The following is a 27,506-nucleotide window of genomic DNA, read 5'->3' on the forward strand; positions in this document are numbered from 1 at the left end:
GACAGGAACTTATGCTCTGTGCCAGCCCGCAAATAGCTCGCTATGTCAAAAATATTGTGATTAGTTAGGAATGTAATCCCCGGTGTTCACAGCGTTTCCAAATCTGCAGACGGTGGTTCCGGAAATATTTTGTGACCAAGACAGCAGAACGTGTCATATAAATAAAACAATGATAAAAGCACTGATCCAGCACAGAAAGTGTTAACATGCAGGCAAAGACAGAGTTAATGTGCAGACACACTACTCTTTGTGCATCTAAACAGTTAATAAACCCACACTGCCAGCATTCCATGCACTAAACACACCACAACAGATCAAGCGAAACAAGATTATTAAAATACTTACAGGATCGTATTTTTCCATTTTACAGACTGTGATATTGTTATTCATTTTCTTCTGCCAGCTTTCAGCCTCAGGGAATATATCCAATACAGGGATCTGGATAGGAAGAAGGAGGAGGTTTCAAATGCTGATCATTTAGGGAAAGGCGACTGTCAGTGTACTACACTGATTGTACAGCCAGGGTGCCCATGCAGAGACCTGACAGGCAGAGTGAAAATAATAAACTTCTCTAACAGGAAACCAGCCAGACTGTTTTACCAAAGAAAACACTAGGGGAAAACAGCAGAAGAGGGTGGAAGGAGGGCACAGTCCTTTGTGCAGGGAAAAGTACAAAACGGGGGAGATAAAGAGCCCCAGGAAAGTTGGAGCGGTAGTGGAAAGTCCCTAAAATACCAAATCTGTGAGAAATGACATCACAGTCACATGTCTAACAAAGACACACCCCTTTTCAAAGCAGGAAGAAAACATTTAAAGAGAATTCAGTGTACTGTGCAGACATGTAGCAGCTGGGGACATCCAAACTATCCCTGCACTCACTTACACAATGTAGGCCTCTGATTAAGTCACATAGACCATAGCTACTATTCAGGGTCACACGTAGAATTATCTAATACATAGTTCAATATTAAAACCCAGAAACTAGGACAGAGCTTTAGAACCCGGGACTGTCCCTAGAAATCAAACACTACTTCCTCCAGTTAGGTTAAAATGTTACCTCGCTATAACTTTTGTTTTACCTTCCTCAACAGCTACAATGTAGGATAAAAACAAACACAAAGTTATCTCCAGCTTAACTGAACCAGCAGTGTTGTGCGCAATTGGCCAATATAATAAAGCATTGGTTTGATTAAGAATATATGTTGCTGCAGTGTTAGGCTGTGTTATATTCGATGACTCCAGTGGAAGGACAGTTTACAATTGGTTTATTTCACATAAGTTTACAATGTTTCAATAAAATACAACAGGCATGGACATCTCTACAGTAATAATCTGTGGGTAGCTGCACTGGTTTTTGTACTTCAAGTGTTCAACATTATAGAAATGCATCACATCTGACATTACGGTCTGTTATACATTTGTCATATTTAAAAGAAGTAAGCTAATTGTTGCCTTGATCTATATATGAAAAGATCTGAACATAGCGGAGGCAGACATTTTGCAGGCTGAACCAATAAACAAAGCAGCCGACCAACTCACAAGCTCCAAATGATACAGCGGAGACAAGTGAATTCTAATTAACTTGTTTACCCTATATACCGAAGGAACAAAGACTAAGCAGGTAATGTAATACAATGGCACAGAACAGTAAGTATGCCTTTTATTGCAGTAACAGTGTGGGGTTGATTTAGAGTAAATGTAGCTACTGATTGCAAATGTTGCACCTATAAAGAAGAAAAATAAATAAATGGTGTTGCAGGAAGAGAAAATAAAATGTGCAGCCAGATTTATTTATGAGAGGGGTGTGGCCTAGCACAACTCTAATATGAAGTAGAAAACAGCTGGCTAGTATGTGTGTGCAGCACACAGGAGTATGCAGTATTTGTACCCCTTGCAGTGCAACATGGTTTGTTTGGCTACAAATTCTGTACCCACACAAAATTAGCACCTTACTCTGAATCTACCTCTGTATGGGTAAATGCAAGTTATCAAATACTGTAAACCACTGCATTGCTACATATGTTTTTAAACACTAACTGCAGTTTACAGAAATATTTTGATGCTTTCCTTAGATTGCAAGCTTTCACATACAGAGTCTTCTGACCATCTCAGTTTTCATTTCTGTATTGTTATGTTGTTTGCTTCAGTTTGAGTCCCTGTCTGTACAGCTCTGTGGAATATGTTGGTGCAGCTTTAGTGGGATACCATTGCTGCCTTGGCACAGGGTCCACACTTTATGCCCTTCTGCTTGCTCTCTTTTATAAAGTGAGCAGCTGAGGTGTCAAGTAGCACTCGGAGGAGCAGGCACAGTGTACTCTCTCTGGGTACCGATACAATCATCTAATTGAGGCTGCAGAATATTGATGTATAATCAGTTCCCATCTAAATAAATGTAGAGAAGTAGCATGGTGGACCGGTTTAAGTGAAGGCGTTGGGTGTATGATGGCTTTAATGGAGAATGAGGATGATGGAAGAGAGATCATGAGGGAGGATGAAAGGTTGATGTAATGGAGAGGTTATTGGTGGAGGGTTAGTAGTGGACAATGAGAAGTTAATCAGCAATGCCAATAGCCATATCCCTGCCAGTGAGATAGGGGAACCCAAACTTGCAAAGTTCGACCCTGTGGTGGCGCAAACTAAAGGACAGAAGATTGTGCTCTGGAAATAACAAATGTCATAGTAAAAGAATACAAGATGCTATTATAATCTATGATTATACCACAACAAGAGTTTAGACATGGTTACGAAAGAGGGAATTAGCAGAAAGGGGATTTTATTGTCACAGAAAACAGATGATAACTTATGATGTTATCCCAAACTGTGATTGAAACCACTCCTGGGGGAGAGGAAGATAATTGCTCAATAATATTTTACACTTTAGCATCACAGCCTAATGCAACATTTGTAAAGATACATAAAATTGCTAACAGTCAAAATCACTGAAAATTCTAGAATAGAGGTGTGGGCCCCCAAGTGGGTCTCCGAATCTGTTTCAGTGTACCCTGGTTGACAGATATGTAATGTAAGCTATTGGGAACCACATCTTGTGGGCTCCTACAATATATCACCCTAACATTTGGGCTCTCAGTCATGTAGGGTCCCAGCTGAAAAGAGTTTGGGAATCACTGCTTCAGAAGAAGTATATAGCCACCAAACTATAGGGCATACTTGGGTCCACTATGGGTTTATAATGTACCTATACACAAAGTATGTGTCCCGCACTTTGACACACTAAAACGAAGAGTGGGAGATGGTGTTTCACTACAATTCTGCTCCTTGCTGGGAAGATTCTGGCAAAGTACTATATACATCCCAACGCTCCCTCTTTTTTGGGTCTCTAATCTCTCTTTTACTTCTATACTGTCCTTACTTGGGTAAAATATGTCACTCTTTTTATCTGTGTTTTAAACATTTGACAATCAGAGGACTTTTACCCCAGACCAATTGGCAATGGTTGAGAAGTGTACTTTAAAGGGGAAAACTTTTCTTATTTCTTTGTCATCCCAAACGTGGAATAGTTTTCTTGTTTATAGCAATACAAACTACGCATGATTTAGTCACGGTCTGACGTAGTCATAGAGCACAAAAATCAGGGGGCAAAACACATTATGTGTGACACTTAAGTAGAGGCTCCAAACCCTTCTGTAAACTGATGCAGATGATGGAGTGAAATACCAGCACCTGCAATAGTAGATCCAGTCAAGACAACGAGGAGGGAGACAATGTCCGAGTAATAGTCTCTCCTCGGCCAGTCTCAGGCTATGGGAATAGCCAAGACTGCTCTTCCCACTTGACCCTTTTGATTATCCGATGGGAGCATGGCTAAAGTGTGTGTGTGTGTGGGGAAGGGGGGGGGGGGGTGTCATGGCATCTACATTGCTGCTAGTAGAAAATGGAGTAAAAGTTTTATGTTTACAGAAAGGTGCAAGCGGCACCTGTACGGGGAGGAAGTTTAGGACACCTCCAACCAAACAGGTTTATATAAAGACATATCCACCATGAGACATTCACAAGCCCCATGATCTCCCTACATACTAGCACAGAGAGTCAGGAAGGAAGACCCTATCTCAGCTGTATTCCACACTGCGAAATTCTCGGAGCAAGAATCAGGGAAGAACAGGTCAGGTGTATGCCGGCCTCATTCTCCTCCTGGTTTTGAAGATCATCCAGGATCAGTGATCCCCTGTAGCTACAGTTAGGCCATGGCCAGTGCCATTACCTTTGAAAGCACCTATGATACTGTGGTCAAAGGGCCAGGCGATGAATTGTTGGACCAGGACTGCAATTGCAGAGGTCTGTGATGTGCTAGACAAATCGGGACATAAAGATAGGCATCTGTGTCGATGGCAGAAATAATTCCAGTAAAGCACTTTCATTTTTAACCTGAAGGTCCTCATGCACTCATGGAATGGACCGATCCATCTTTTTTTGGGAACCACAAAGAGGTTTGGATAGTACCCCTTGGTGTTCACCAGATCTTGAGATTAAATGCTGACCACTCTAAATGCAGTTCTGGCATTTGAGAGAGATTTGACTAAAATAAAATAAAAAAAGAGGTCTATGTGGAAGACAAGAAAACTTCCTGCTGTACCCCTGACAGACCACCTGTCACCTTTACCCTTGAAATGGGGAGTCACCTGGCAGCTTAGAGGTGCAGAGGAGAAGTAGACCACAAACCTTAACTAGATGAGCGTTTGCAGAGAGTCCAGTTATTGAGTCCCCTAGAAGCTACAGCCGCGGGATGACAAGAGATTGCAGAGAAAGGAAAAACAAGAAGCAATGAGAGGACTATTCATGTGATTAATAATACCCCTGAAATGTGGTGCTAAGCTGTATCACACTGGCTAATGGAAGCTCCACAGAAGCAGCAATGGGGAGAAATGTAGAAATCACTTTCCAGCTCACTGAAGATTGTTCAAATTATTGCTGCAAGTGGGCGTTCATGAGTGGTAATCTCATGTCAGGAGTACATTGGGAGGAGGTTAGGGGTAAACCCTGACCATCTTTTATATGACAAAGGAAACCCCTGGAATTGTGCACAGCCCTATAGTGAAGCCTGGAAAATTGTAGGGACAGACAAAAAAATATGGGGGTTTGGGGCTGTCTAATACTTCAGAAATGATAGCTGTGGCCCCGGGGGACAAAACACATCCCAAATGTGATACAGCCATACCCCCTTTTCTAGACAATGTGTCCATATCCTGTGTCACGATTCTAGCAGATTTAGTGGATTCTCTTTCACCAACTTGGATTAGGACATAAAGGAACAGAGGCAGAGGCAAACCCCCAGGATTTCAGTAAGGGCCCCACAAGGGGGTTTGGACATTGCTGCTCGTAGGTTTGCAGGTTGTGGGACTCTGCCCTGCCTCCAGGTGTGAGGAGTTGCTGACAGATGGAAGAAGGGATTGGGTAAGGGAGCCAGGACTGGTACACAGACAGGAGTGTCAAAACCGTCCGAGTCAGCAATAAACAGGAACACACACACCTCCCAAATGACCAGATTTTAGGGTTCTTTCCCACTGTCCAGTCTGGGGACATGTTTGTCCCATAGGTGGGTATGTTGGGAAATATCATCATCATTTATTTATATAGCGCCAGCAAATTCCGTACAGCTTTACAATTGGGAACAAACATTAATAAGACAATACTGGGTAATACATACAGACAGAGGGGTAAGCGAACCCTGCTCGCAAGCTTACAATCTATAAGATCTTCCATTCACAGAGCAGCGGTAAATGGGTCCAGCGCACCAGGTGCTGCAGTGTTTGGAGGGACAGGGAGATTTCTAATCGGCAGCCTAGTGCGTTACAGCACTAGCACAATGGCTTTACACCAATCTGTGTTTAATTAAACTTATAGAAAAAGAAAAGTGAAATCAAACATGCTAATAAATACAGTATATCAAGATCTAAATATGACAATTACAAATGTATGTTGGTCATGCCTATAAGGGCCTATTTAAGAGCCTCCGTAGACGTTTAAATCCCCCTGAAAACTGCAATTTTCGTCATTTTTGGGTACTAGTCGTATAACCTATGGGGAAAGCATCGCAGGAGATCGAGCTTCAGATCTCTCTCTGGCATGCTCCCTGCTCCCATCACATATTCAGCACAGACCATTAAGAACCCACCAGTAATGTGATCACGATTGCTGCCCTAGTTAATCATTTTTAATAAATTTCCACGTAATTCATGTCTTATAATTGCAAAAAGAAATTAAGATTAACGTGAGCAATTTGCGATTGGTCATCAATAGACCACTTAGTATCTTGACGTACATAGCCTGAGAACAGAGCCTGAAGTAAACATCAAGACATTGCAAAGGTAATAACATGCGGTGTGACAATATGACCACGGTGTGGTACTTTTTTGTTGCAATCTCTTAATTTATCTCAGCAACTATAATTCATATTAATAATGGCAAACAGGCAGAGAAATAATGTTTTACTGGGCTGACTATATTGCATGCCCATAGACTTTAATGAACATTTAAACAATAAACAAAACAAACATTAAACAATAATTCTAAATAATGTAAATTTTCTTTTAACACAATCGTCAGAAGTTTCAACATAACACACAAATACATGATTTTTTTACCAACATCTTTTCACTGCGTGGGAGGGGGTGGCAATCGCAGCCACGGCGCTTGGGGGTGGAGGCGGGCCACCGCAGCCACAGCACTTGGGGGTGGAGGCGGGCCACCGCAGCCACGGCGCTTGGGGGTGGAGGCGGGCCACCGCAGCCACGGCGCTTGGGGGTGGAGGCGGGCCACCGCAGCCACGGCGCTTGGGGGTGGAGGCGGGCCACCGCAGCCACGACGCTTGGGGGTGGAGGCGGGCCACCGCAGCCATGACGCTTGGGGGTGGAGGCGGGCCACCGCAGCCACGTTGCTTTGGGTGGAGGCGGGCCACGGCGCTTGGGGTGGAGGCGGGCCACCGCAGCCACGGCGCTTGGGGTGGAGGCGGGCCACCACAGCCACGTTGCTTGGGGTGGAGGCGGGCCACGGCGCTTGGGGTGGAGGCGTGATGGCAGTCACCCTGCTAACAAGGGAGGGGGCGCTATCATAGTCACTCTGGTAGGATGCAAGTCTGGTCCTGTAGGGAACAGAGGATGACTGACCAGTCATTTTGGAAGGAGTGGCAAAAAGTGGCATTATACAGTTGTATACCGGCCCACTTTGAGCACTGTTCTGATCACAGATAATATAACTATATAGATACCATTTTTTTACCCCACTATTTTGCCACCTTCTGTGCAGTCCAGTCTTAGGTTATATAGAAACCAAAGGTAAACAAAGTATGACTTGTGTGGGTACTGCACAAAAACAAAAAAAAGACAAACATTGATCATAGAAAAGTGCTATAACAGGCCTTAGCACAGGCGTGACAGAGATTCAGCAGAACAGGAGTTAAAGCATGCTAGTTCCTCCTGACATTCCAAGTGCTGATAGAGCAGTATGTGCCCAACAGAGACAAACTGCAACAACTGTATAATTAATGCATATTACTTAGTGTACAGCTAAGCAATTGAGTTCATAATCTATTTATTTATATAGCACCACTAATTCCGCAGCGCTGTACAGAGAACTCATTTACATCAGTCCTTGCCCCATTGGAGCTTACAATCTAAATCCCATAACATACACAGACTGAGAGAGACAAAGGGCAATTTTAATATTATTATTATTATTATACATTTTATTTATAGGGCACCACTAGGTATCCGTAACGCCGTACAGGGACAGACAGAAACACGATACAGGGTGAGACAGCACGGTACAGTTAACAAAAAGCATAGTAACTCAGAAGCTCAATGTACAGCTAGATGAGAGGTGAGAGAGCCCCCAGCGGAGTAGAGAGAGGGGTAGAAGGGCAGGAGAACCTGACGGAAGAGACAAGAAGCTGGAGAGCAGAGTTAAGGTGGTGGAGAACAGAAGGAGAGAAGGCCCTGCTCGAAGGAGCGTACAATCTAAGGGGAGGGTAGGACGGACAGAGACGCAGTGGTAGGAGGAGGAAATGGGTAGAACGGAGGCAGAGACGGAGAGGGGGGAGAGGAGAATGAAAAGGAGGGAGGGAAGAGGGGGACAGGAGGGAGGGCAGGAGTAGGGTAGGGGGAGGTCAATTAGGTGGGGGACTGGAGTGCTTTAAGGAAGAGGTGGGTTTTTAAGGCCCGTTTGAAGCTGGACAAGTTGGAGGAAGTTCTGATGGAGCGGGGGAGCTGGTTCCAGTGGAGGGGGGTCAGCGCGGGAGAAGTCTTGGATGCGAGCATGGGAGGAGGTAACCAGGGGGGAAGAGAGGCGGCGGTCATTAGCCGAACGCAGAGGGCAGGATGGAGCGTGAATGGAGATAAGGTTGGAGATGTAGGGAGCAGTGGAGTTGGAGAGGGCCTTGAAAGTAAGAGTGAGGAGCTTGAACACGATTCTGTAGGGGATGGGAATCCAGTGGAGGAATTGGTAGAGGGGGGAGACAGAAGAGGAGGAGTGGGGGGGGACAGGAGGGTGTTGAAGGTGGCAAAGAGGCGGCGGGGGTTGGAGGACTGGGAGGAGATAAGGGATTTAAAAAAAAGATTGTTTGGCGAGAGAGAGGGCAGAGCTATAGGAAGAGAGGATGAACTTGAAGTGGAGAAAATCAGTCAGGGAGCGGGATTTTCTCCAGTGTCGTTCAGCCGTACGGGAGCATTTTTGGAGGAGGAGGGTGAATTTGGAGTGCCAAGGTTGGGGTTTGGAGCAACGGGGGTTGACAGAGTGGGCCAGGGCGATGGCATCAAGAGCAGAGGTGAGGGTGTGGTTGTAGAAGGAGACTGCCAGGACAGAGTAGCAGGATCGAGAGCGTCAAGGTTGCGCCTGGACTGAGGAGGAATGGGCGTGGGGAGGGGGGAGCGGGAGAGGAGGAGAGAGAGAAAGAGAGAAGGTGGTAGTTGGATAGAGGAAAGGGAGAGATGGAGAAGTCAGAGAGATTACAGAGGTAGGAAAAGACAAGGTCGAGGGAGTGACCAAGGCAGTGGGTAGAGGAGGCGGTCCATTGTGTGAGGCCAAGGGAGGAGGAGAGGGTGAGCAGTTTAATGGACGCAGGGTCAGTGGGGTTGTCGATAGGGAAGTTAAAGTCGCCGAGGATGATGGAGGGGAGGTCAGAGGAGAGGTGGTGAGGAAGCCAGGCGGCGAAGTTGTCAATGAAAAGGGAGGTGGGACCAGGGGGGCGGTAGATGACAGTGACACGGAGGTGGATGGGGTAGAAGAGATGGATAGAGTGGGCTTCAAAAGAGGAGAAGGAAAGGGAGGGTTCAGGGGGGATGACACGAAAAGTAGAGGCGGGGGAGAGGAGGAACCGCACACCACCGCCTGGACGGGCTTCGGGTCTGGCGGAGTGGGTGAAGGAGTGGCCACCATAAGAGAGGGCGGCAGGGGAGGCAGTGTAAGAGTCGGAGAGCCAGGTTTCCGTAATGGCAAGAAGGTTAAAAGAGTTGGACAAGAAGAGATCATGGATGGCGGCGAGTTTGTTGCGGACGGATCTGGCATTCCACAGGGCACAGGAGAAGGGGAAAGAGGGAAGAGGAGAGATAGGTATGAGGTTGGCAAGGTGGGCAGAGTGCTGGGGAGAGCGGGGGCAAGATGGTGAGGTGGGGCCCCGGGAGAGAATGGGAATGGCGCGTGGACACGGGAGCATAGTGAGAGGAGAGAGACGCGGAAGGGAGAGGGCAGAGAGGAGCGAGGGAGAGAGAGAGACTGGGATAGAGGGGTGAAGAGGAGAGGACAAGGGAAGGGGTCAGATGGGAAAAAGGAGGGCAGGATAGAGGGAGGTAGCGGGCGGTGGGGAGACAAAGAAGGGGCTATGGGAGGATACCAGAAGGGCAGGGGAGCAGGAGCCGACGGCAGCAGAAAGAGACGGCTGCAGGAGATGGGGGAGACAAGGGACACGAGGAGAATGAGAGGGAGAGGGGAAGTCAGTAATTTTAATAGCAGTCAATTAACCTACCAGTATGTTTTTTTGGAGTGTGGGAGGAAACCGGAGCACCCGGAGGAAACCCACGCAAACACGGGGAGAACATACAAACTCCACACAGATAAGGCCATGGTATGGAATTGAACTCATGACCCCAGTGCTGTGAGGCAGAAGTGCTAACCACTAAGTCACTGTGCTGCTAAATCTATAATTTCCATTCTAACACAAATCACAACTCTAATTAATATTTCCTCAACTTTGAAGATAACACAGATAGAGGACAATGGACATAATTCAGTCTTTCCACATATTTGCACGGTTTAGAAAACAATTCAACTACCACGCATGATGTTCTAATACAGTCACAAGAAAAAGTTTGGGAGCCTTTAGAACTTCCCATTGATCAGTGCTGAAGCCTTAATTTTTTTACAGTCATTGCTGGCTTGGGGGCCTATTTATTAATGGCCTGTCCGGAGTCTTTAATACGCATGCATGACCGTAGGTCGCACATGCACAGGATCATTTTCGTTCTTTAATGGAGGGGAGAGCACGAATGTTGTCGGAGAGGGATTTGAAAATCCCTCTCCAGAGATTTTCTCCCCATAGGGCAGAGTAGCTAATGCCATCTTCAAAAAATTAGGCTTTCGGAGCTGGCTCAGACCGCAGTGCCCACTGAGAATTATGAGCCAGTTTATCAAGCTCCGAAAGCATAACCTTTTGATTTCTTAGCCTAATGCAGGCGATATCTAGGATATCGAATGCGTTAAGATTGTGATAAATAGCCCAGATACTAAATTATGCCTAAACCATGCAGAAACAGACGTTTACGCATCATCATCATCATCATTTATTTATATAGCGCCAGCAAATTCCGTAGCACTTTACAATTGGAAACAAACATTTATAAAACAATACTGGGTAATACATACAGACAGAGAGGTAAGAGAACCCTGCTGCATGGTTTAAAGCTTAATAAATAGGCCCCTTAGAGAGTCTAACCACTGGCTCCTAAATTCTACATTATCCTCATAGAATCTGATTAAAGATACACTAAACCCTTTTTAAATTGACCAATATCCGCTGTTGCATCACAATGTATTTCAGAACCTTTTCATGGCTTCTTCAGAATCAGGGGTATATATTTCAAAGTATTATTGTAGAAGGATTTCATGTGGCTTAGTTACATGATACACATCATTACGTGATACACGTCAATACAGTTCTTCACCTCTGCGTGATGACGCGTTTATTATATTATTGTTGAAGACTGATGTGTGGGCTATGATCGTACCATCATGCCCTCAACACCACCCAATATTCCCAACACCCTGAACTACAACAACTTTCTTTGGAGTCCAGGACAATCGGCAAATATGCTGTTTAGCCATTGTTGGATGGTGAGATGTTTTATTACCAACTCCACCTGCCAACTAAAGCTTAACCTACAGTTTGCGCTGCATCATGTGACCTGAAGCTCATCTGAAAGTCTAATATACGGTTCACTATTGGAACCAAACACTACTTGTGAGACCTCTGGCAAATGTAATGCTGCCCACTGGTGTTTTAAGACAATATGTTCCAAACTTGTAATAAAAACAATCCACTTTTACCCATGATGGTAATATATACAAAGCTACAAGAGAAATGCAACACAATAAGGCCTTTCTCGCTCTTGAATATGTGATGTACTTTATTTTATGCACAGGACAGACTGTTAAAATCCTACACATGTTATGCAAATTTAAGAGTTTTCTCTGCATATCCAATGTAATATAACACAAAGTTTTATTCTCTATGGGAAAAATCTACAATGTACACCAGAAATCTTCATAGACATTTTAACCCGGAGACGCTCCCCAATGGATAATCCTGTTTTTATTTTTTTTCATATCAAATTGCTGTACTGGGCCCCATGATTGCTGAATGCGGCCCTGATACTATGACTTGTATAGGTCTGCTGTTTAAGTAATGGTTAACTGGGGTTATATAGCAGCTCAAAAATAATAATAATAATAATAATAATAATAATAATAATAATAGAATTCAGAGTATAAATATAAGACATCACCTAAGCATCATATACATATAAACAAATACTAACACCAACATTATTTCATTTACATAATGAACATAATTAGTTGAACCCTTGTGTCACTTATTAGAGGTGTTTAGGAGTGCAAGTGGGAAGAAAGGGATCTCTTCTAGCGGTAGGCAGCTTGTGGTCCCCCAGATGATGAAGAACTACAAGTACAAGCAGCCCCTGTCAGCCTAGGGTACCAAGTATCTGTAGAAGGGGGCTCACCTGGCTTGCAGCTATATCCCAGGTCTACGGCTTGCTGGGGAAGACGCTCCACACCGAGTCTATACAAGGGCTCTGTCCAGGGGAAAGTACCGAACTGTCCGAACAAGGGGATTTCCAATGACGTTCACAGTCCGCCGCCCACTGCTAGCTTGGTTGGCTAGCTTGGCTGGCCACGCCTCTTGCTCCTTCCCGTCCAATGAAATACAACCACCGGAGAAAGCCTCCAGTGCCTCAGTGTGAGGGAGGGTCTGCTGTGCAGCGTCCATACTCATTGCTTCATCTAAGGGAGCCAAGGAAAGTATTACAATTTCATAATATTGTTGCTGTTTTAACAAAGCAATACAGGAAGCGACCTTAGAAATCTACAAAGACACCAACAACAAAGTATTACATGTTTACAGTTTTACATAGGATTCCTTTATAGGCAGCAGGAGTATGTACTGCACAAGTTATGTGAGCTGAACAGAACTATAATGTAAAGCTATGGGTGGCATTTAATGTAGCACATGTCCATTTGCACTTGACCTGAAACTATTCGCACTCACTGCGCATGCGCACAATTTACCAGAAAGTCGAGCTGCTCGTAACATTTGTGGCTTTTAAGAGGTGTATCCGGGACATTCGCGTGTAAGTGCAGTACTGAGTACACGAATGTCACGCAGATGCAAGTTAAGCACAGGGCTTTGAGATAGGTCTTATTTTGGGTTACAAATATCTTTGAAATATGTTCTTTACCAAGTGTTCCAGCTGCATTTGTGTGCACGTTTTAAGGCTGCATGTATCTATACAGCCACGGGAACAAGTGTGCAGTTGCATATTTGCACTTACACAAACAAAAGTCTTTTACATTTAACTCTTACTCTAAATCAACTCCTATATCTAATGTATTCCACTTGACTGCACCCTTCCAGGTGATTAAACGTGTTTTGCACCCCTTAAATGCTCCCTTTATTCCCATTAAAATATTCGGTCAATCAAAATAAACAATTTTTTTGTATGTGGTCATAAAGTGAGGAGCACAAGTGCGACCTAGCCTGTATTTCTGTCTCCCCGACTTGTCCTATTAATTAAACAAGCTCCATGTGCCTTTTAAAAAATCATTCATATTTGCACAAAAATAGGCAAAAGCTGCATTTATGCTTTAGGACAGGTGCTGGACTTCTGTTTCTTGAAGACAATCTCAAAGCCTTCTCTAATTTCTGAGCATTAGACAGAGAATAAAAGGAAGGCACTATTGCTAAAGGATAGATGAGGAAAAACCCCACAATAGGACAATCTAAACAGAAGTGTAAAATGTTTGTCTGCCACATTAAACATGTTCAGTATATTTACGCAATTGTTATATACATTATTGCTAGTGTTCACTTATACAAAAAGTAGCAAGCCTGAAGCACAACTGAAATCATGCTAACACTGCTTACCACATGTTTCATGGTCAACGGTATGCTTGCACTAGGGCCAGTGTCAATTATAAGTATCCTATTGCATTAGGCACAAATATAGTTCTGTCAATGGTACATGATACATATTATATTATTCCATAAAACATGCAAATTTGTTGCCAATATTATATTTTACCAGAATATTTGCAAATGTGAAAGTAGTATCAAACAGAATGGACTTACATTTTTTGTTCTTCGAGAAGAATCTTATTGTTCCACTCAATACCCCATCATCACGGCTCCCAGTGATCTGCACACACATATAAAAAAAATGGGAATAATTCAGGTCAGCATGTGTTTTAATGGTAGTTCTCTTTTTTCAAATAATATATTATTAAAGCGCCTGCAGGCACAGGTCCTCTTCTCCAATTATACTGCAAATATGTAAGTATTGTTAAATATGATTTTTTGTTAAGGCCTCATAAGGCCTTTGTTCAGCCATTTTATTGTAACTTGTATAGAAATATTATTTGCTAGAAGAGATTATTCATTTTTCTGTTAACTTGCAGTTTTGCAATATGTGAGCCTATGGCCTTGAAGTTGAACTAATAGGGAACACCTGAAGAATGTAACCAGTTATGAAAACAATAATGAGCTTCATATCCAGCTGGTAGTATGGGAACTGTATCCATGGTGTTGCACATAGCATATCTCCAACTCCCCTTGAGATAAGAAATAATAGGCTCATCTGTCCTTAGAAGGGGGAGAAAAGTAAACACCTCAAGAATACGTGAGAAAGTTAATCAGTAGCGCTTCTCATAAACTAGTGGTATAAACTATTGTGTGCATATGACGTAGGATTCATTTATTCAGTAGCCTATAAAAACCTGTATCTTTGTATCAATAAACTAGAGAATATTCCTTGTATACAGAACTTGGTCTGTGTCAATTCTCTCCAGCTGATTGAAGCGCTTCCAGATATACTTGACACCACAGGCTGACTTGGGTCAGAATTTTAGATCTAACAACTTGGAGGTCGCCACAGAGATTCGCTGTCCAGCAGGCTACAAGACAGACAACGGAGGTTTCCCAGCACATTGAACCCCAACATCCGCGGTCAGTAGATTTCTACTCGTTGGTCTTCCTAGTCTGGGTCACCTCATGTCTGTCTGAGGCACCTGACACGCGAATTTGTGAGTCTCAAGTATCATCTGATTAATATAATACAGTATTAACCCAATTTGTTTACTGTAATTGTATTGTTGATTAGATTTTTGAAAGATGATTGAATTTTGAGTGCATGTGTTTGTACCTATGTATAAAGCATAAAAGTCACATAAGACATTGAAAGTTAAGCATGTAATGGAATAGCGGGATTTAGAGAGTTATTGTTTTGAACATTGAGTGAACATTTTAGACACCATCCCCAGAGGTATATCAAAGAAGGGAGATTCTGTAATCTGCCCAAATTGTGTAAGAGAGATTTCCAAAAGACCTTCGTCCCAGATACTGTCAAAGAAGCTATTTAGCACGGACATCCAATACAAGGAGTCCACAGAACGGGACGTCCAGTGCAAGGACAACCCACAGAAACTAGATAAGAGTCCCGATTTGGACTCAACAGAATACTGTCAATACGAGTAATATAGATAGTAAACAAATGACAGCAGCTCCCTCATAGATATGATGCACAAAGACTAAAGGAAATGGGGGAGTAGAAGGTCTGCAGGGAATTTTTCAAGAAAGCGGGGATAGCCAAAGATATGTGTGGATGGAGAAACAAAGGTGTTGCAAGTGGTAATGTGACAAGAACAAAGGGGTATTGAGATCAAACCCCAAGAGATTGTTTGAGGTGGCACAGGAAAGTTAAGAGATCTGAAAAGTCGAAATATATGTGGATATGCTAAATGCATCGGAAGCTGAATAATGAATCAAGTAGGTTGTATATTATAAATGTATGTTTGATCCTGTGCAGCTGAATAAGTGAAATGTGCCCCTCCCTTATTCTGTGTAAATGATTTCAGTGTGTTGAGATAAGAAGCACACTGTTTTTTGTTTTTTGACAATGTATGTAAAATTAAAAAATGTGTCCGGAGTGCTGATTGATGATAACATGTTGAAGCTAACTTGTATTTAGTGTAATGCTGGGACTTGTAGTTCCACAGCAGTAGGCTGGAAGATGTCAGTTAAGTTTTCTTTCTCTGTATGTGAGTTTTGTCTCCGTCTTACTGCGTGTGAGAGAGATCCGTGATAATTCACATTGTTTGTTCTCTGTCTTAGTGCTCTATAAGGGAGATGTTTGATTTACTTTAAATCACAATGTTTGTCTGTCTTGTCCGTTTTTTACAAGAGACATGTTTCAAGGTTGAAAAAGTTGTACATTCATTGCTTAATGATAAGCTTTTAAAAAGATACAAAAGAAGTTTTAAAATGTTTGGTCCGATTGCACGGACAAGATTGTAAATAATGTACATTATCACTATAAGTACTAGTGTCAGAACAAAGCTGGCTGGGATCCAACAAGCCGTTTCTGTATTTGAACAAAATAATTTTGTTTCTGAAGTTCAGAAATATAGCTTTCTCTTTAATGAAGTTGAGAATTGTGGGAGTGAGCTTACATGCTGTTTTTATCTGTGTTAAAATGGCGCTGATGAATGTTCTCAGAAATCAGGAGGGTTTGTTATGCCTTTAAAGAAATGTTACGAGATAAAATGTCGTCTGTGAGCGAGACTTAAGTGAATATATTTTTACTTTGAACACGAAAATCACAGAATCTAGAAATATGTGTGAATATTTGGTCACGGGAGAGAGATTTTGTTGAGAAAATGTTGAATGATTTACAGACACAATGTATTGTGTCTAACGAGAGTACTCTGATTTATGAGACAGTGCTGCTTTTAAAATGGTTGAATACTTGGAACCAAGATTCCAGATTGAATGTTTCTAAACCCGGAAATTTAATTAGTGTCATTTAAAAGGGCTGTACTAAGAGATGATAAGAAAGGAGTGGCTTTGAACACTCGCCCAGGTCTCGTCACTTTGACATTCTCTATTTGTGAAATTAGGGACTGCCCCTTTGAGGAAATCAAGGCATGGAACGCATAGCGTCACAGTTAAGCTTTTAGCAGCTGTTCACTGGTTACCTGATAACAGTATACACGCATGTTACAGTTACAGTAATTCCTAGTAAATAAATGTTAATCTCTATGCAAAAGTTTTTTTTATTCACAGGTCTCAAGCTGCAAAGACCCATTAGGCAATCCAGATTGCATTGATTTAACTTCCAATGCACCATCTTTGCACCACAACAAACATAAGTATAAACTAATGAAGGATTTAAATAACGTAAACTCTTCTGAGTAATGATTACCTTGTTTTGGAAAGAGATATTAGAGTTTATGTGCTATTCGCATAGCAAATGCATGAACTAGGTGGTTTTTCTGTATGTGCAGAAAGCAAAAGGTTTTTATTTGTATCCTCATTACAGTTTTGAGTAAATCAGTGTTTGTAAAGACATTTACTGCCCTTATTTACTGTGCTATAATTGTCATATACTGTAAATAATTCTTTTTATTGTGGGTATGGTAATGCATTGATGGGAATTCTATATTTTTACAGAAATGAAAAAGATTTAAGACTTTAAGAGCAATTGTATGTGCTCCTGCATTAGCACTTCTGGATCATAGCAAGCCATTTATACTCTCCCCTGAGCAGAACCAAATGTTTAACCAATTTTAAGCTGAAATAACTTCAGCGCCAGCACTGGCTTTGCCAGATTATGACAAGCCTTTCACATTATTTTGTTATGAAGTCAGTGCACATGTACAAGGAGTACTGACACAAATACATGGTCAATATAGCACACGAGAAAGTGCATCTGGGAAAAGATGCTATGGTTGTACTCACTAGCAGCTTATGGATAGTACCAGGGTTCGCCCAAGCAGCACAGTCATTAGTGGCAGAATGCCTAGTCTGTGCACAAAGTAACCCGAGTAAGTCTGTCCTATGGAAAAGCACACCCCAGACATAATATCCCTATAAGAGGATACAGATAGACTTTATAACTTCCCAAATGCTCGGGCTTTGAGAATGTGCTTGTCTGTGTCAACTTCTTTAGTCACTGGCTGGAGACATGGCTGTATAGAAAAGCAAATGCTAAAGCATTAGCCAAGAAAATTGCGAATGAGGTAATCTGATGATATGGTGTACCAGAGGTCATTGTAAGTGACAGAGGGATACACTTTACGGGGCAAGGATTCCAGAAACTATCACACCCCCTACAGATCCCAAAGTTCAGGATGTATGGAGCGCCTTAATGGTACACTGAAATTGAAAATGCAGAAAATAATGGCTGAAACAGGTCTGCCATGGATCTCATGTTTACCTGCACTCAGTAAAAAATACTGCTAGGAAAGACACAGGTTTAACACCATATGAGATATTGTTTGGCACAGCAAACAGAACAGGCTGTTATTTTCCATAGCAACTACACCATGTATATAGTGATTTGTTGAATTATGTTGCCTTATTATAGAAACAACTAACTGAAATACATGGTCAAATATTCTCCTCCATTGCAAACCCTAATTTTGATACAGGTACCCATAAACTGCACCCTGGGGGGCTGGGTGGTCGTGAGAAAGCACATCAGGAGAAGTCTTGAACCCAGATACAAGGGTCCTTATCAAGTCCTGTTGACGACTCCCATGGCAGTGAAAGTACAGGAAAGAGACACCTGGATTCACGCATAACACTGCAAAGTCTTCAAATCAGGGGAGTCTTGTTCTGATAAATAGAAATGACTGTCTCATTGTATTGATATGTCTTGCCAGAATAATTGTGACTGAAGTAGGGATTAAGGCCTCCCTAACCCAGTATGAAACAGACAGTTAAGTGACATATTGCCTATGCCACTGTGAGAAACATATGGGAAGGAGTGCTCAACAATTTGCACTCATAGTAGAGTAAACTCTGAAAATGTCTTTGTGCAGATGCATAACCTCATTGGTAAAGTTGTCAGTAATGATTCATGTTGGATATTGGAAATATTGGCATTAGTAGCAAATGGTTTAGCAATCCTGTTGATCGTATAGGTGATAATGAAACTAAATATATGGCTGATTAAGAAGTTACTGACACTTGATTGTTGTCTCTCCAAAAAGGGAACCACTGAAAATCCCGAACCTCTGATGATCACAGAAATTACTTCTGAAACCTGACCAGACTATGAGTGTCATGAATTATTTGGACTAGCAAAGCCAAAGAACTGCAGAGTTTGCAACAAGAAACTACTAAAGATTGAACAAAGGACATGCAAGGCCTGCAGAACTACTATAGACTCATTAACTACCTACTAAGAAACCATCTTTTAAGAAACCATCTTCTAAGAAACCATCTTTTCTAGACATGGACATTTGCCAAAATGCATCTCCTCATAAATCAAGTTAGGACAGGGAGGATCACAGGCTTATTAGTGGGGGATGAGTTGACAGATTCCTAAGGGGACCAACTCTATGCATGTGGCCTCCTACATGTGTATAAGTACCTGCTTATTAAGAATGTGGTTCTATAGATAGGATTAGGTAGGTAGGAGGAGAAAGGGTCGAAAATTGAATAAAAGATGGGAAATGTTAAATATGATTTTTTGTTAAGGCCTCATAAGGCCTTTGTTCAGCCATTTTATTGTAACTTGTATAGAAATATTATTTGCTAGAAGAGATTATTCATTTTTCTGTTAACTTGCAGTTTTGCAATATGTGAGCCTATGGCCTTGAAGTTGAACTAATAGGGAACACCTGAAGAATGTAACCAGTTATGAAAACAATAATGAGCTTCATATCCAGCTGGTAGTATGGGAACTGTATCCATGGTGTTGCACATAGCATATCTCCAACTCCCCTTGAGATAAGAAATAATAGGCTCATCTGTCCTTAGAAGGGGGAGAAAAGTAAACACCTCAAGAATACGTGAGAAAGTTAATCAGTAGCGCTTCTCATAAACTAGTGGTATAAACTATTGTGTGCATATGACGTAGGATTCATTTATTCAGTAGCCTATAAAAACCTGTATCTTTGTATCAATAAACTAGAGAATATTCCTTGTATACAGAACTTGGTCTGTGTCAATTCTCTCCAGCTGATTGAAGCGCTTCCAGATATACTTGACACCACAGGCTGACTTGGGTCAGAATTTTAGATCTAACAGTATCTATGAGATCGATCATATACAAAGAGATCTTGGTTCAATACAATTACAACTTTTATATAAGTGTAATGGGTTGTGGCAGTGTGCACTTACTGTAACAGGCTTTGGCATACTATGCAATGAGTGCGTTGTTTGCAATGTTGTAGCAAGAAACTTTGTCCATGTTAAAAAAAAAACCTTTGTGTAATGCACTCGTTATTTAGTGTGGTTTCTATTCAGCACATTTGAAAAGACAAGAAACCTTCTCCAGAACTAAGGAATCATTTGGTGCTGTGCTCCTTGTGGTTGCAGCCGATCTGATCTCTGAGAAAATGTGTCCTTTAACTGGATGTTGAAAATAGGACATGACAACAGGCAGTGGTAAATGCCCGTCCCTTGAGTAACACACTTCGGACAGTTATCATAAAGGATTCAAGTTTGGTTTTAGTTTCTGGAGTTATAAATGCCTCGCATAAAATTTTAATGCCATATTTGGGTAATTGCTGAATGGCAGAAATGTTTTTAATTTCAAGGTTCACTAACATATCCAATATTTCTATATGTGGAAAGATTGCTTACAATTTTAGCAGTCCCTTTCCTTTTCTTTTATTGTTTTCTAATCATCATTTTTTATTAAATTTGGCTTTATTATTAAGAATTGTATTTAAGTTTTGAAACACGATACAATAAACAATAACAATTGCCAAAGACAAAAGTAACAAAAAAGTTGTACAGATAAATAACCAAAATTTAAAAAACAAGCCACTATTTCAAATAGTACAAAGGAGCGAACATCAGGCAGTGATAAGAAAGACATATGGAACCAGGAGCTGAATGGGGTGTGTAACAGTATGTTTGGGAGAGGGGTGGGATGGGGCAGGTTGGGAATCAGGGAAGGGGTAGCTGAGGTCAAGGCCAGGACCCCGCGTAAATTTGTCTTTTTTAACATAAAACTAAACACAAAGAGAATGGACACTTATGATTACAATGGAACACTCACATGTGGTGTTAGAGAAACGAGTGGAACAGGAGCGGAATGAGAGTTGTGCCACTGTCTGTAGATCAAGAGGAGAGTTCTTTGTGAATTGCTGAGATGGAGTAATACAGCCTTGAGAAGTTCTGGAGTATGAGAGAGCAGCCGAGAATTATGACTGAGAAAGTGAGGACTAGGAGATTAATATAGCAGAGAGTGTAGCTAGACTATATAAACATGTTTGGATAGTGAATATGTAGGAGCATGCTAGGAGAGATTTAAGCATGGCCTAAGGATTTAAAATACCTATTCAGTAAGTGCAGGAATACTCAAACTGTGAGAGAGTTGGAATCCAAAATCAAGGGGCACACTAATGTCTATGTGAGCTATATTGGTATATGCCACTATCAGGTACCCTTTAGTATAGAGAATATGAGTATTCAATATTTGGACCATCCAGCAAATTGAGAGTTTATTCAATATGACCTGGCAACCATAATTATTATTATTGTTATTGATTGGTAAGGCACCACAGTGCTCTGCAGTGCCGGACAGTGGGGAAAACCGCACATACATAAACCAGGAACATACAAGATAGACAAAATAAATGCAGACATAAAACAAAGGGTAGGAGGGACCCTACTCTTGAGAGAACTAAAATCTAATTGGAAGAGAGCACACCTGAAAAAGAAGGGCAAGTGTGGCTCAGAGTGAAGATTGGGACAGGTGTGAGGGTGCACTTGTTTGGGTAGCATAGGTGGCTGTAGGGTAGGCTCTAATAAAGAGATGGTTTTCAGTGAGCAGAGATATAAAAGCTGTGGGAGAGATATCTGGTGTGGTAGGGAATTCCACAAGTGGGTAGCAGCAGGGGAGAAGTCTTGTAGGCGGAAGTGAGAGGTAGTTCTCAATATCAAAGTTTGGGGCAGATCAGTTGTAAATCTAGGAAGGCGGGAGGGAGAGTATATGAAGATCAGATTTGAAATATACAAAGTATGCTATTGATGACGGCTTCGGTGGACATGGGGTGCCACTGTAAGGATTTGTAGAGTGCTGATTCAATTATGACATTTTGAGAGAGGAAGATTAGTCTTGCTGCTGCATTTAAGGTGGATTGAAACAGGGATAGATGGATGATGGGGATGACAGGCATTATTATTTTCATCAGTTATGTCTGTGCACCATTTCAGCTGCCAAAAGAGTGTTTCACTTTTATTCACACCTGCATGTGCAGGGACCTCCGTTTGCCCACTTAATCCATGATTGAGCTACAACTGGGTGTCTGACCTAAGGTCATTGCCATATAGGTGACATGAGACCACACTACCATACTGCACATCAATGCAGACAGGTTACATAAAACCCCATAAAGATCATCAATATTTTATATCTTGCATAGAAAGACAGGAACATCCTATGCTGATATCCAGCAGTTCAAATACATATAGTCCATTGTACACACAACACATGCTAAGCACCCAACACAAATATATGTGACAAGCTGTATACAAGCGGTGTTTGCAACACGTTTTTTTCAAAGCATGTTAAAGCTCAAGTAAAAATGCATATCAACCATATTGTATTTAATATGTGCTTTATGCGAGTTAGGAGTTGTGTTCACAAATGTAAATACACCTCAAAACGTTTACAGTGACCTCATTAAAAATGCATGCTAAAAGCATAAACATAAGTTCCATGGGTACGTAGCCTTAAAATATAGAGGCTCCAGAATCCTGCATATTACTTGTCATCTGTCCCATATATCAGTACAGTTGGGAGCCCTGTTATAGGCTGTGGAAACAGTTGCTACTTACACATTAAATGTAATTCAATTGGGCTCGAGTTAAAAAAGAATGTAGTAATACTATTAGACATTACGATGAATAGCACTACTTAGTGTCAGGCAGCTGCTGCAAAGGCTAATAAAATCTTGTTTCATTAAAAGGGAGAGAGATGCACAACAACATAGGTTTAAGAGATGTGGTCTGATAAGTGGCTTATCAGACCACATCTCTGCAGTACAGTTTTGGGCAACTGTTTAGTAGGAAAACATAGAAGAACTAGGAGGGTTTAGAGGCTGAAACTTTATTAATAAAAGGAATAGAAATGTTACAGTATAAAGAGATAAACAAATTCAGCTCATTTACTATGAAAAAAAGTGGTTAATACAAAGATTTGTCAAATGAATTTCTGATATCTAGGATTCTGCATGTGACAAGAGAACATCCACTAAAACAGGAAGAAAGATGGTTTCACCATCAGCAGGTAAAAGGGGTCATCACTATAAGGTAGGAGGGGGCCAATTTATTCCTAGATGGAATACTTTTTGTCAGGGTGGAGGCAATAAATGATTTCTCCTTAGATTAATTGTTTTAGTGAAACTAAGTTAATTATATCAAAGTACACAGATGGTCTCAGGAAGCTAGCTTAGCACATGCATGTTAAAGACCGGGTAAGGTCATCAAGCTTGTGGTTTGAAATATAGGATAACTATAGAAATATTATTTAATTTATTTTTTTAAAGATAAGGGGAATATACAAAAATAATAATTTTATATAGCTGTTTTAGATTTATGGCTGGAGGGAAATTAGGTTAACAGATGGAAAACTAAGACATAAAATAAGGCTTTTTGTAAAGGTAGGGGGTATTGGTATTTGAAATGTCAGTTAGTAAGGTTGTATGGGGAGTAGAACGTTCAGCTAAATTAGACTTCCTGAAGTGTGCCTAAGACAAAAAGGCAATAAGCTTTGTTAGCATAGGGTTAGCCTCTTATCATTGACATCACACAAGGGAGGGGGGCTAAAGCAGAGAGTGGTTGAATTTAAAACCCCTTGTAAAACTATATTTGGGTGTCAGTTTTTTGGGAACCATTTAAATTGAGAAACTGTCCACTTCTGCCATTCTCCCATCATATTACACTATGTAAGTGTTCTGTTTTCTGTCATTTTTATCCATTTCATTTCCTATTATTTAATTTAATACATAGGTCAGCTAATGTATGATTTTATTATATTCATTAGTCTGACCTTTTTGGATTAAATCTAAAATGTAATATGTTTGTCCTCGTTAGTCTAATGAATACATAAGCTTGTAAAGATTGTTTGGCTGTGTTAATGCTAGAGTATGACGTGTTAACCCCCTTGGCTAACAAAGAGAATAGTGCGTGCCATCATGTACATTTGAGTTTGGGGATCTACTCCCCTAATAGTCTGTGGTGGCAGCGATTAAGTTTTGTATGGCTATGAGAGAACCGCTTACATGGTGTGATTTAGCTAGATCAGTAACCTGTGTGATAAGTAATGCAACAATCCCCTTGCAAGTTGTGGGTGCGGAGAGTGTGGTTCTTGACACTTATTACAAGAAATGTCATCACAACACAGAAGCCAATTGCAGGATAAAAATGTTTATGTTTATTTCCCCCTTTCAGGGGAGAATGGCATGTTCTCTCAGGAGTCTAGAATTTGGGAGTATAGAAAATTATGCTCTCCAGTTGATTCATTAATAATTTTTAAGGCCTCACGACTTTAAGGCCTTAACTTAACTCAGGGGAAGACAGGGTTGATTAAATATTCTGACCCTTGTCAGTCCCCTCAGGATATTGTGCCTACTCTCCAGCTTAGAATTGCCACTTTCAGAAAAATCATTAGGGAATAGAAGCTAAGGGCAACTGCTGAAGTTCAGTCAAAGAAACATCTCTGATAGAACTGCTCATAAAATGGTCAGATATCCAAAGCAGAAACCACATAGCACTGAAAACGACCAGCATAAAGATTGGTCAGACCCAGTATCGGATTGGGACATGAAGGGCCCACCGGGGGACTGCAACGCTAGGGGCCCACCAGAGGAGGTGTGGCCAGCCATAATAGAGGCTAGACCAGACACTAGAGGGGAAGTGGTCAGCCCACAAAGGACAGCTAGCACCATAGTGTAGTATATAAAAAATGCAGTGTGTATATAAAGAGTACCCAGTCTTGACCTGCCCATTAGATTGGGCAGAACAGTCACCAAAAATCGGGATTGTCCCACTAGACTCAGAACATTCGACAGACTGTCCTACCTGTTCTTGTCACTTTCACCACCTTTGGCTGCTGGTTTCTTTAGTTGCGGCTTGTCTGGATCCTTGAATGTTGGGGGCCCTATTTGGTAAAAAAATGGGTACATTTAGAAAATTCCAACCAGCCCCGGCGTTAAATCAATAGGACCCACAATTAATAATTAGGCCTTCCTCCAGCCCCAACATTAAAGTAATAGTATTCCCATTTAATAAATAAACTAATTTCCCTCCCTCCAGACAGCCCCTGCAATAAATTAATAGCATTTACGTATAATAAATATACTTATTTCTCGCAACTGTCACTGCCATTAAATAGTTCATATTCACATTTAATAAATAGACCTCATGCTCCTCAAACTCAGCCCCGCATTCAATTAATAACGCCCAAACCACCCCATCTTAAATGAATAGTCCCCACTATAAAATTAAATTGCCCCTCTTTTTTTATTCTCCAAAGAAAGGTATTTTGTCATGGAACTAAACACAAAGCAACGAATGCTCTAATGTCAAAATGTGTGTGTATATATATATATATATATATATATATATATATATATATATATATATATATATATATATATATATATATATATATATTCTAATAGAAATCTTTTGTCTTTTTCTCAATATTTCAATATTTTACATTACACGTACAATAAACTCCCATTCACATATGCCTCCAAAATTGTCAACTTCATTAAGTAATATATAATAATGGTACTGATAGTACAATAGTACAGCACCCCAACATGGCTCACAGAAAATGGCTGCGCACACCAGGTAAAAAGGGAAAAGTTACTTTGCACATTTCTTAAATGGCTTTACTCTAAAGAAAGAGGAGCTTGTGCTCAAATAAGGTAAGGTGGCTTAAGTGACAGTAACCATGAAATACAAGTTGCATATAAATGGCAATAGTGCAAATTATGTGCAGAAGATTAGAATAAACATTAACACAATTGCATGACATTTAGTTATAACAGTGCAAGAATAAATATAAACATTGATGACAAAGCAATTGGTACACAATATTGTACATAGGGATTGTATGGAAGCTGAGGGGAGGAATAGTACCAGCAGTGTTTAGAATATCAGGACCACACCACAAAGCTCAGGCAGGCCGCTGTCCTTATGCTCAGCCCCATGTATGGTGTGCTGCTGTATTTAGTGGGTTATTCACAATTGCTGCGGACACTGACCAGTTCTGGAGACATGAAGTAGGGATCGAGGACCTGGCTGAGTCCCCAGTGGCTCTCCTCACTAGACCAAAGAGTAGAAGTAGTGGTAAATGTAGGACCTGGAATAAATCAGGACACGTTGCAGAAAACTGGAATACTTCATGATTCCCTTTGGACTGCTGGTAGCATGCTCTCCGACGCTGACAGATTTCCCTCTTTCAGATGGTAACTCTCTCCTTAACACGGTCTTATCTCTGTGACGCTGGCAGGTATCTATAGTAAACTGGTCCACTCCCTGTTATACTAGCAGCTCTCTCTGTAAGACTGGCAGCACTTTCTAAGGTAATGGGAGCCCTCCTCACTGCATTCAGCCCTCTATGGCTGTGCCTCTTTCTGCAGCTTCTCCACAGTACTCACTTTCCAAGTATTCCTGTGCTCACTGGCATGCTTACTGGCTTCACCTGCACTGCTTCAATTTCCCCATAGGATCCTCTCAGTCAGATGATAGTTCCGGCAATGTCCACAACTCCTCCATCTCTGTCCACACTCCTACACTTTGCCACCAAACTTCTCACAAGTGGTTGGCTCTGATGTCACTTATGGCTTCTCTCCTCCTTTGGCATGCTAGGATGTGACAATTTCAGCATCCGAGCAAGCATTAGATTACCCCCAGCCAGTGGTTCTTCCTTCCCTTTCTCTACACTCTCAGGACCTGTCTTTCCTGAACCGGTGAGCACTGGGTCCAGATATTACCGTTAAATTAGCTGTTGAGGAGGGCAGACATTTGTGACACAGTCTCAAAAGTTAAAGCCAATGTGCTGAAAGCTGGCAGTGTCACAGGATGCTTCACAGGAGCGCAGTGAGTTTTCCTGCCAGAACTCCCCAATTAATACTCATCTTCATACTAATTAGCTGCACAATAGACGTCACATGGGCCTGCAAAATGGTGAATAAAGAATAATTTCTACAGCTCTCACACAACACATGTAAACAGATGTTTACTTATATGTTTTCTGTTCACATATTTTTTTAATGTGCAGCTGCATGTAGGTGAATTGTTAAGTTTAAACAAGTTTTATTCAAAGTGATGGTGAACAGTGCAATAGGCAAATATGATGAAGTATTGCGAGACTAAAATTTCTAAAGCAGTTATTAACTAAGTGTCAGCAGACAGATTGAATGTAATTCTGTATATCTCTTGCAGTATGTAAGCTGGTGGTAATCGAGTTATCGGTGCTGTAAACACCGACACTGTTCACTCCTACATAATTATTCCGATAATGAACAGAGCGACATAGAAAAAATAACCAACGTCATTTGGAAGTGTTGCAATGTCCTCTCATCGGATTTCCTCTGTCTTTTTATTGGTAAGTAGTTATTTTTTCTATGTCGTTCTGTTCATCATCGGAATAATTATGTAGGAGTAAACCATGTCGGTGTTTACAACACCGATAACACGTACTACACCCGTAGTACTAGTAGTAAAATATTTAATTTTT

The 27,506-nt window shown here is 41.4% G+C and overlaps 1 protein-coding gene across 1 annotated transcript in view; it reads right to left on the bottom strand.

The window, feature by feature from the left end:
* Positions 1 to 12,388, bottom strand: part of NFKB2 (nuclear factor kappa B subunit 2) — a 44,611-nt gene extending 32,223 nt beyond the window's left edge. The window contains exons 1-2 of the mRNA XM_075216626.1: positions 12,243 to 12,388; positions 346 to 438 (exon numbers count right to left, since the gene is read on the bottom strand). Coding sequence (XP_075072727.1) covers positions 346 to 390 — 45 coding nt within the window. The 5' untranslated portion in view covers positions 391 to 438; positions 12,243 to 12,388. The remainder of the gene's footprint in view (positions 1 to 345; positions 439 to 12,242) is intronic.
* Positions 12,389 to 27,506: the final 15,118 nt, after the last annotated feature.

This window comes from Mixophyes fleayi, chromosome 6 (assembly GCF_038048845.1).
Source record: "Mixophyes fleayi isolate aMixFle1 chromosome 6, aMixFle1.hap1, whole genome shotgun sequence".
NCBI classification, from domain to species: domain Eukaryota; kingdom Metazoa; phylum Chordata; class Amphibia; order Anura; family Limnodynastidae; genus Mixophyes; species Mixophyes fleayi.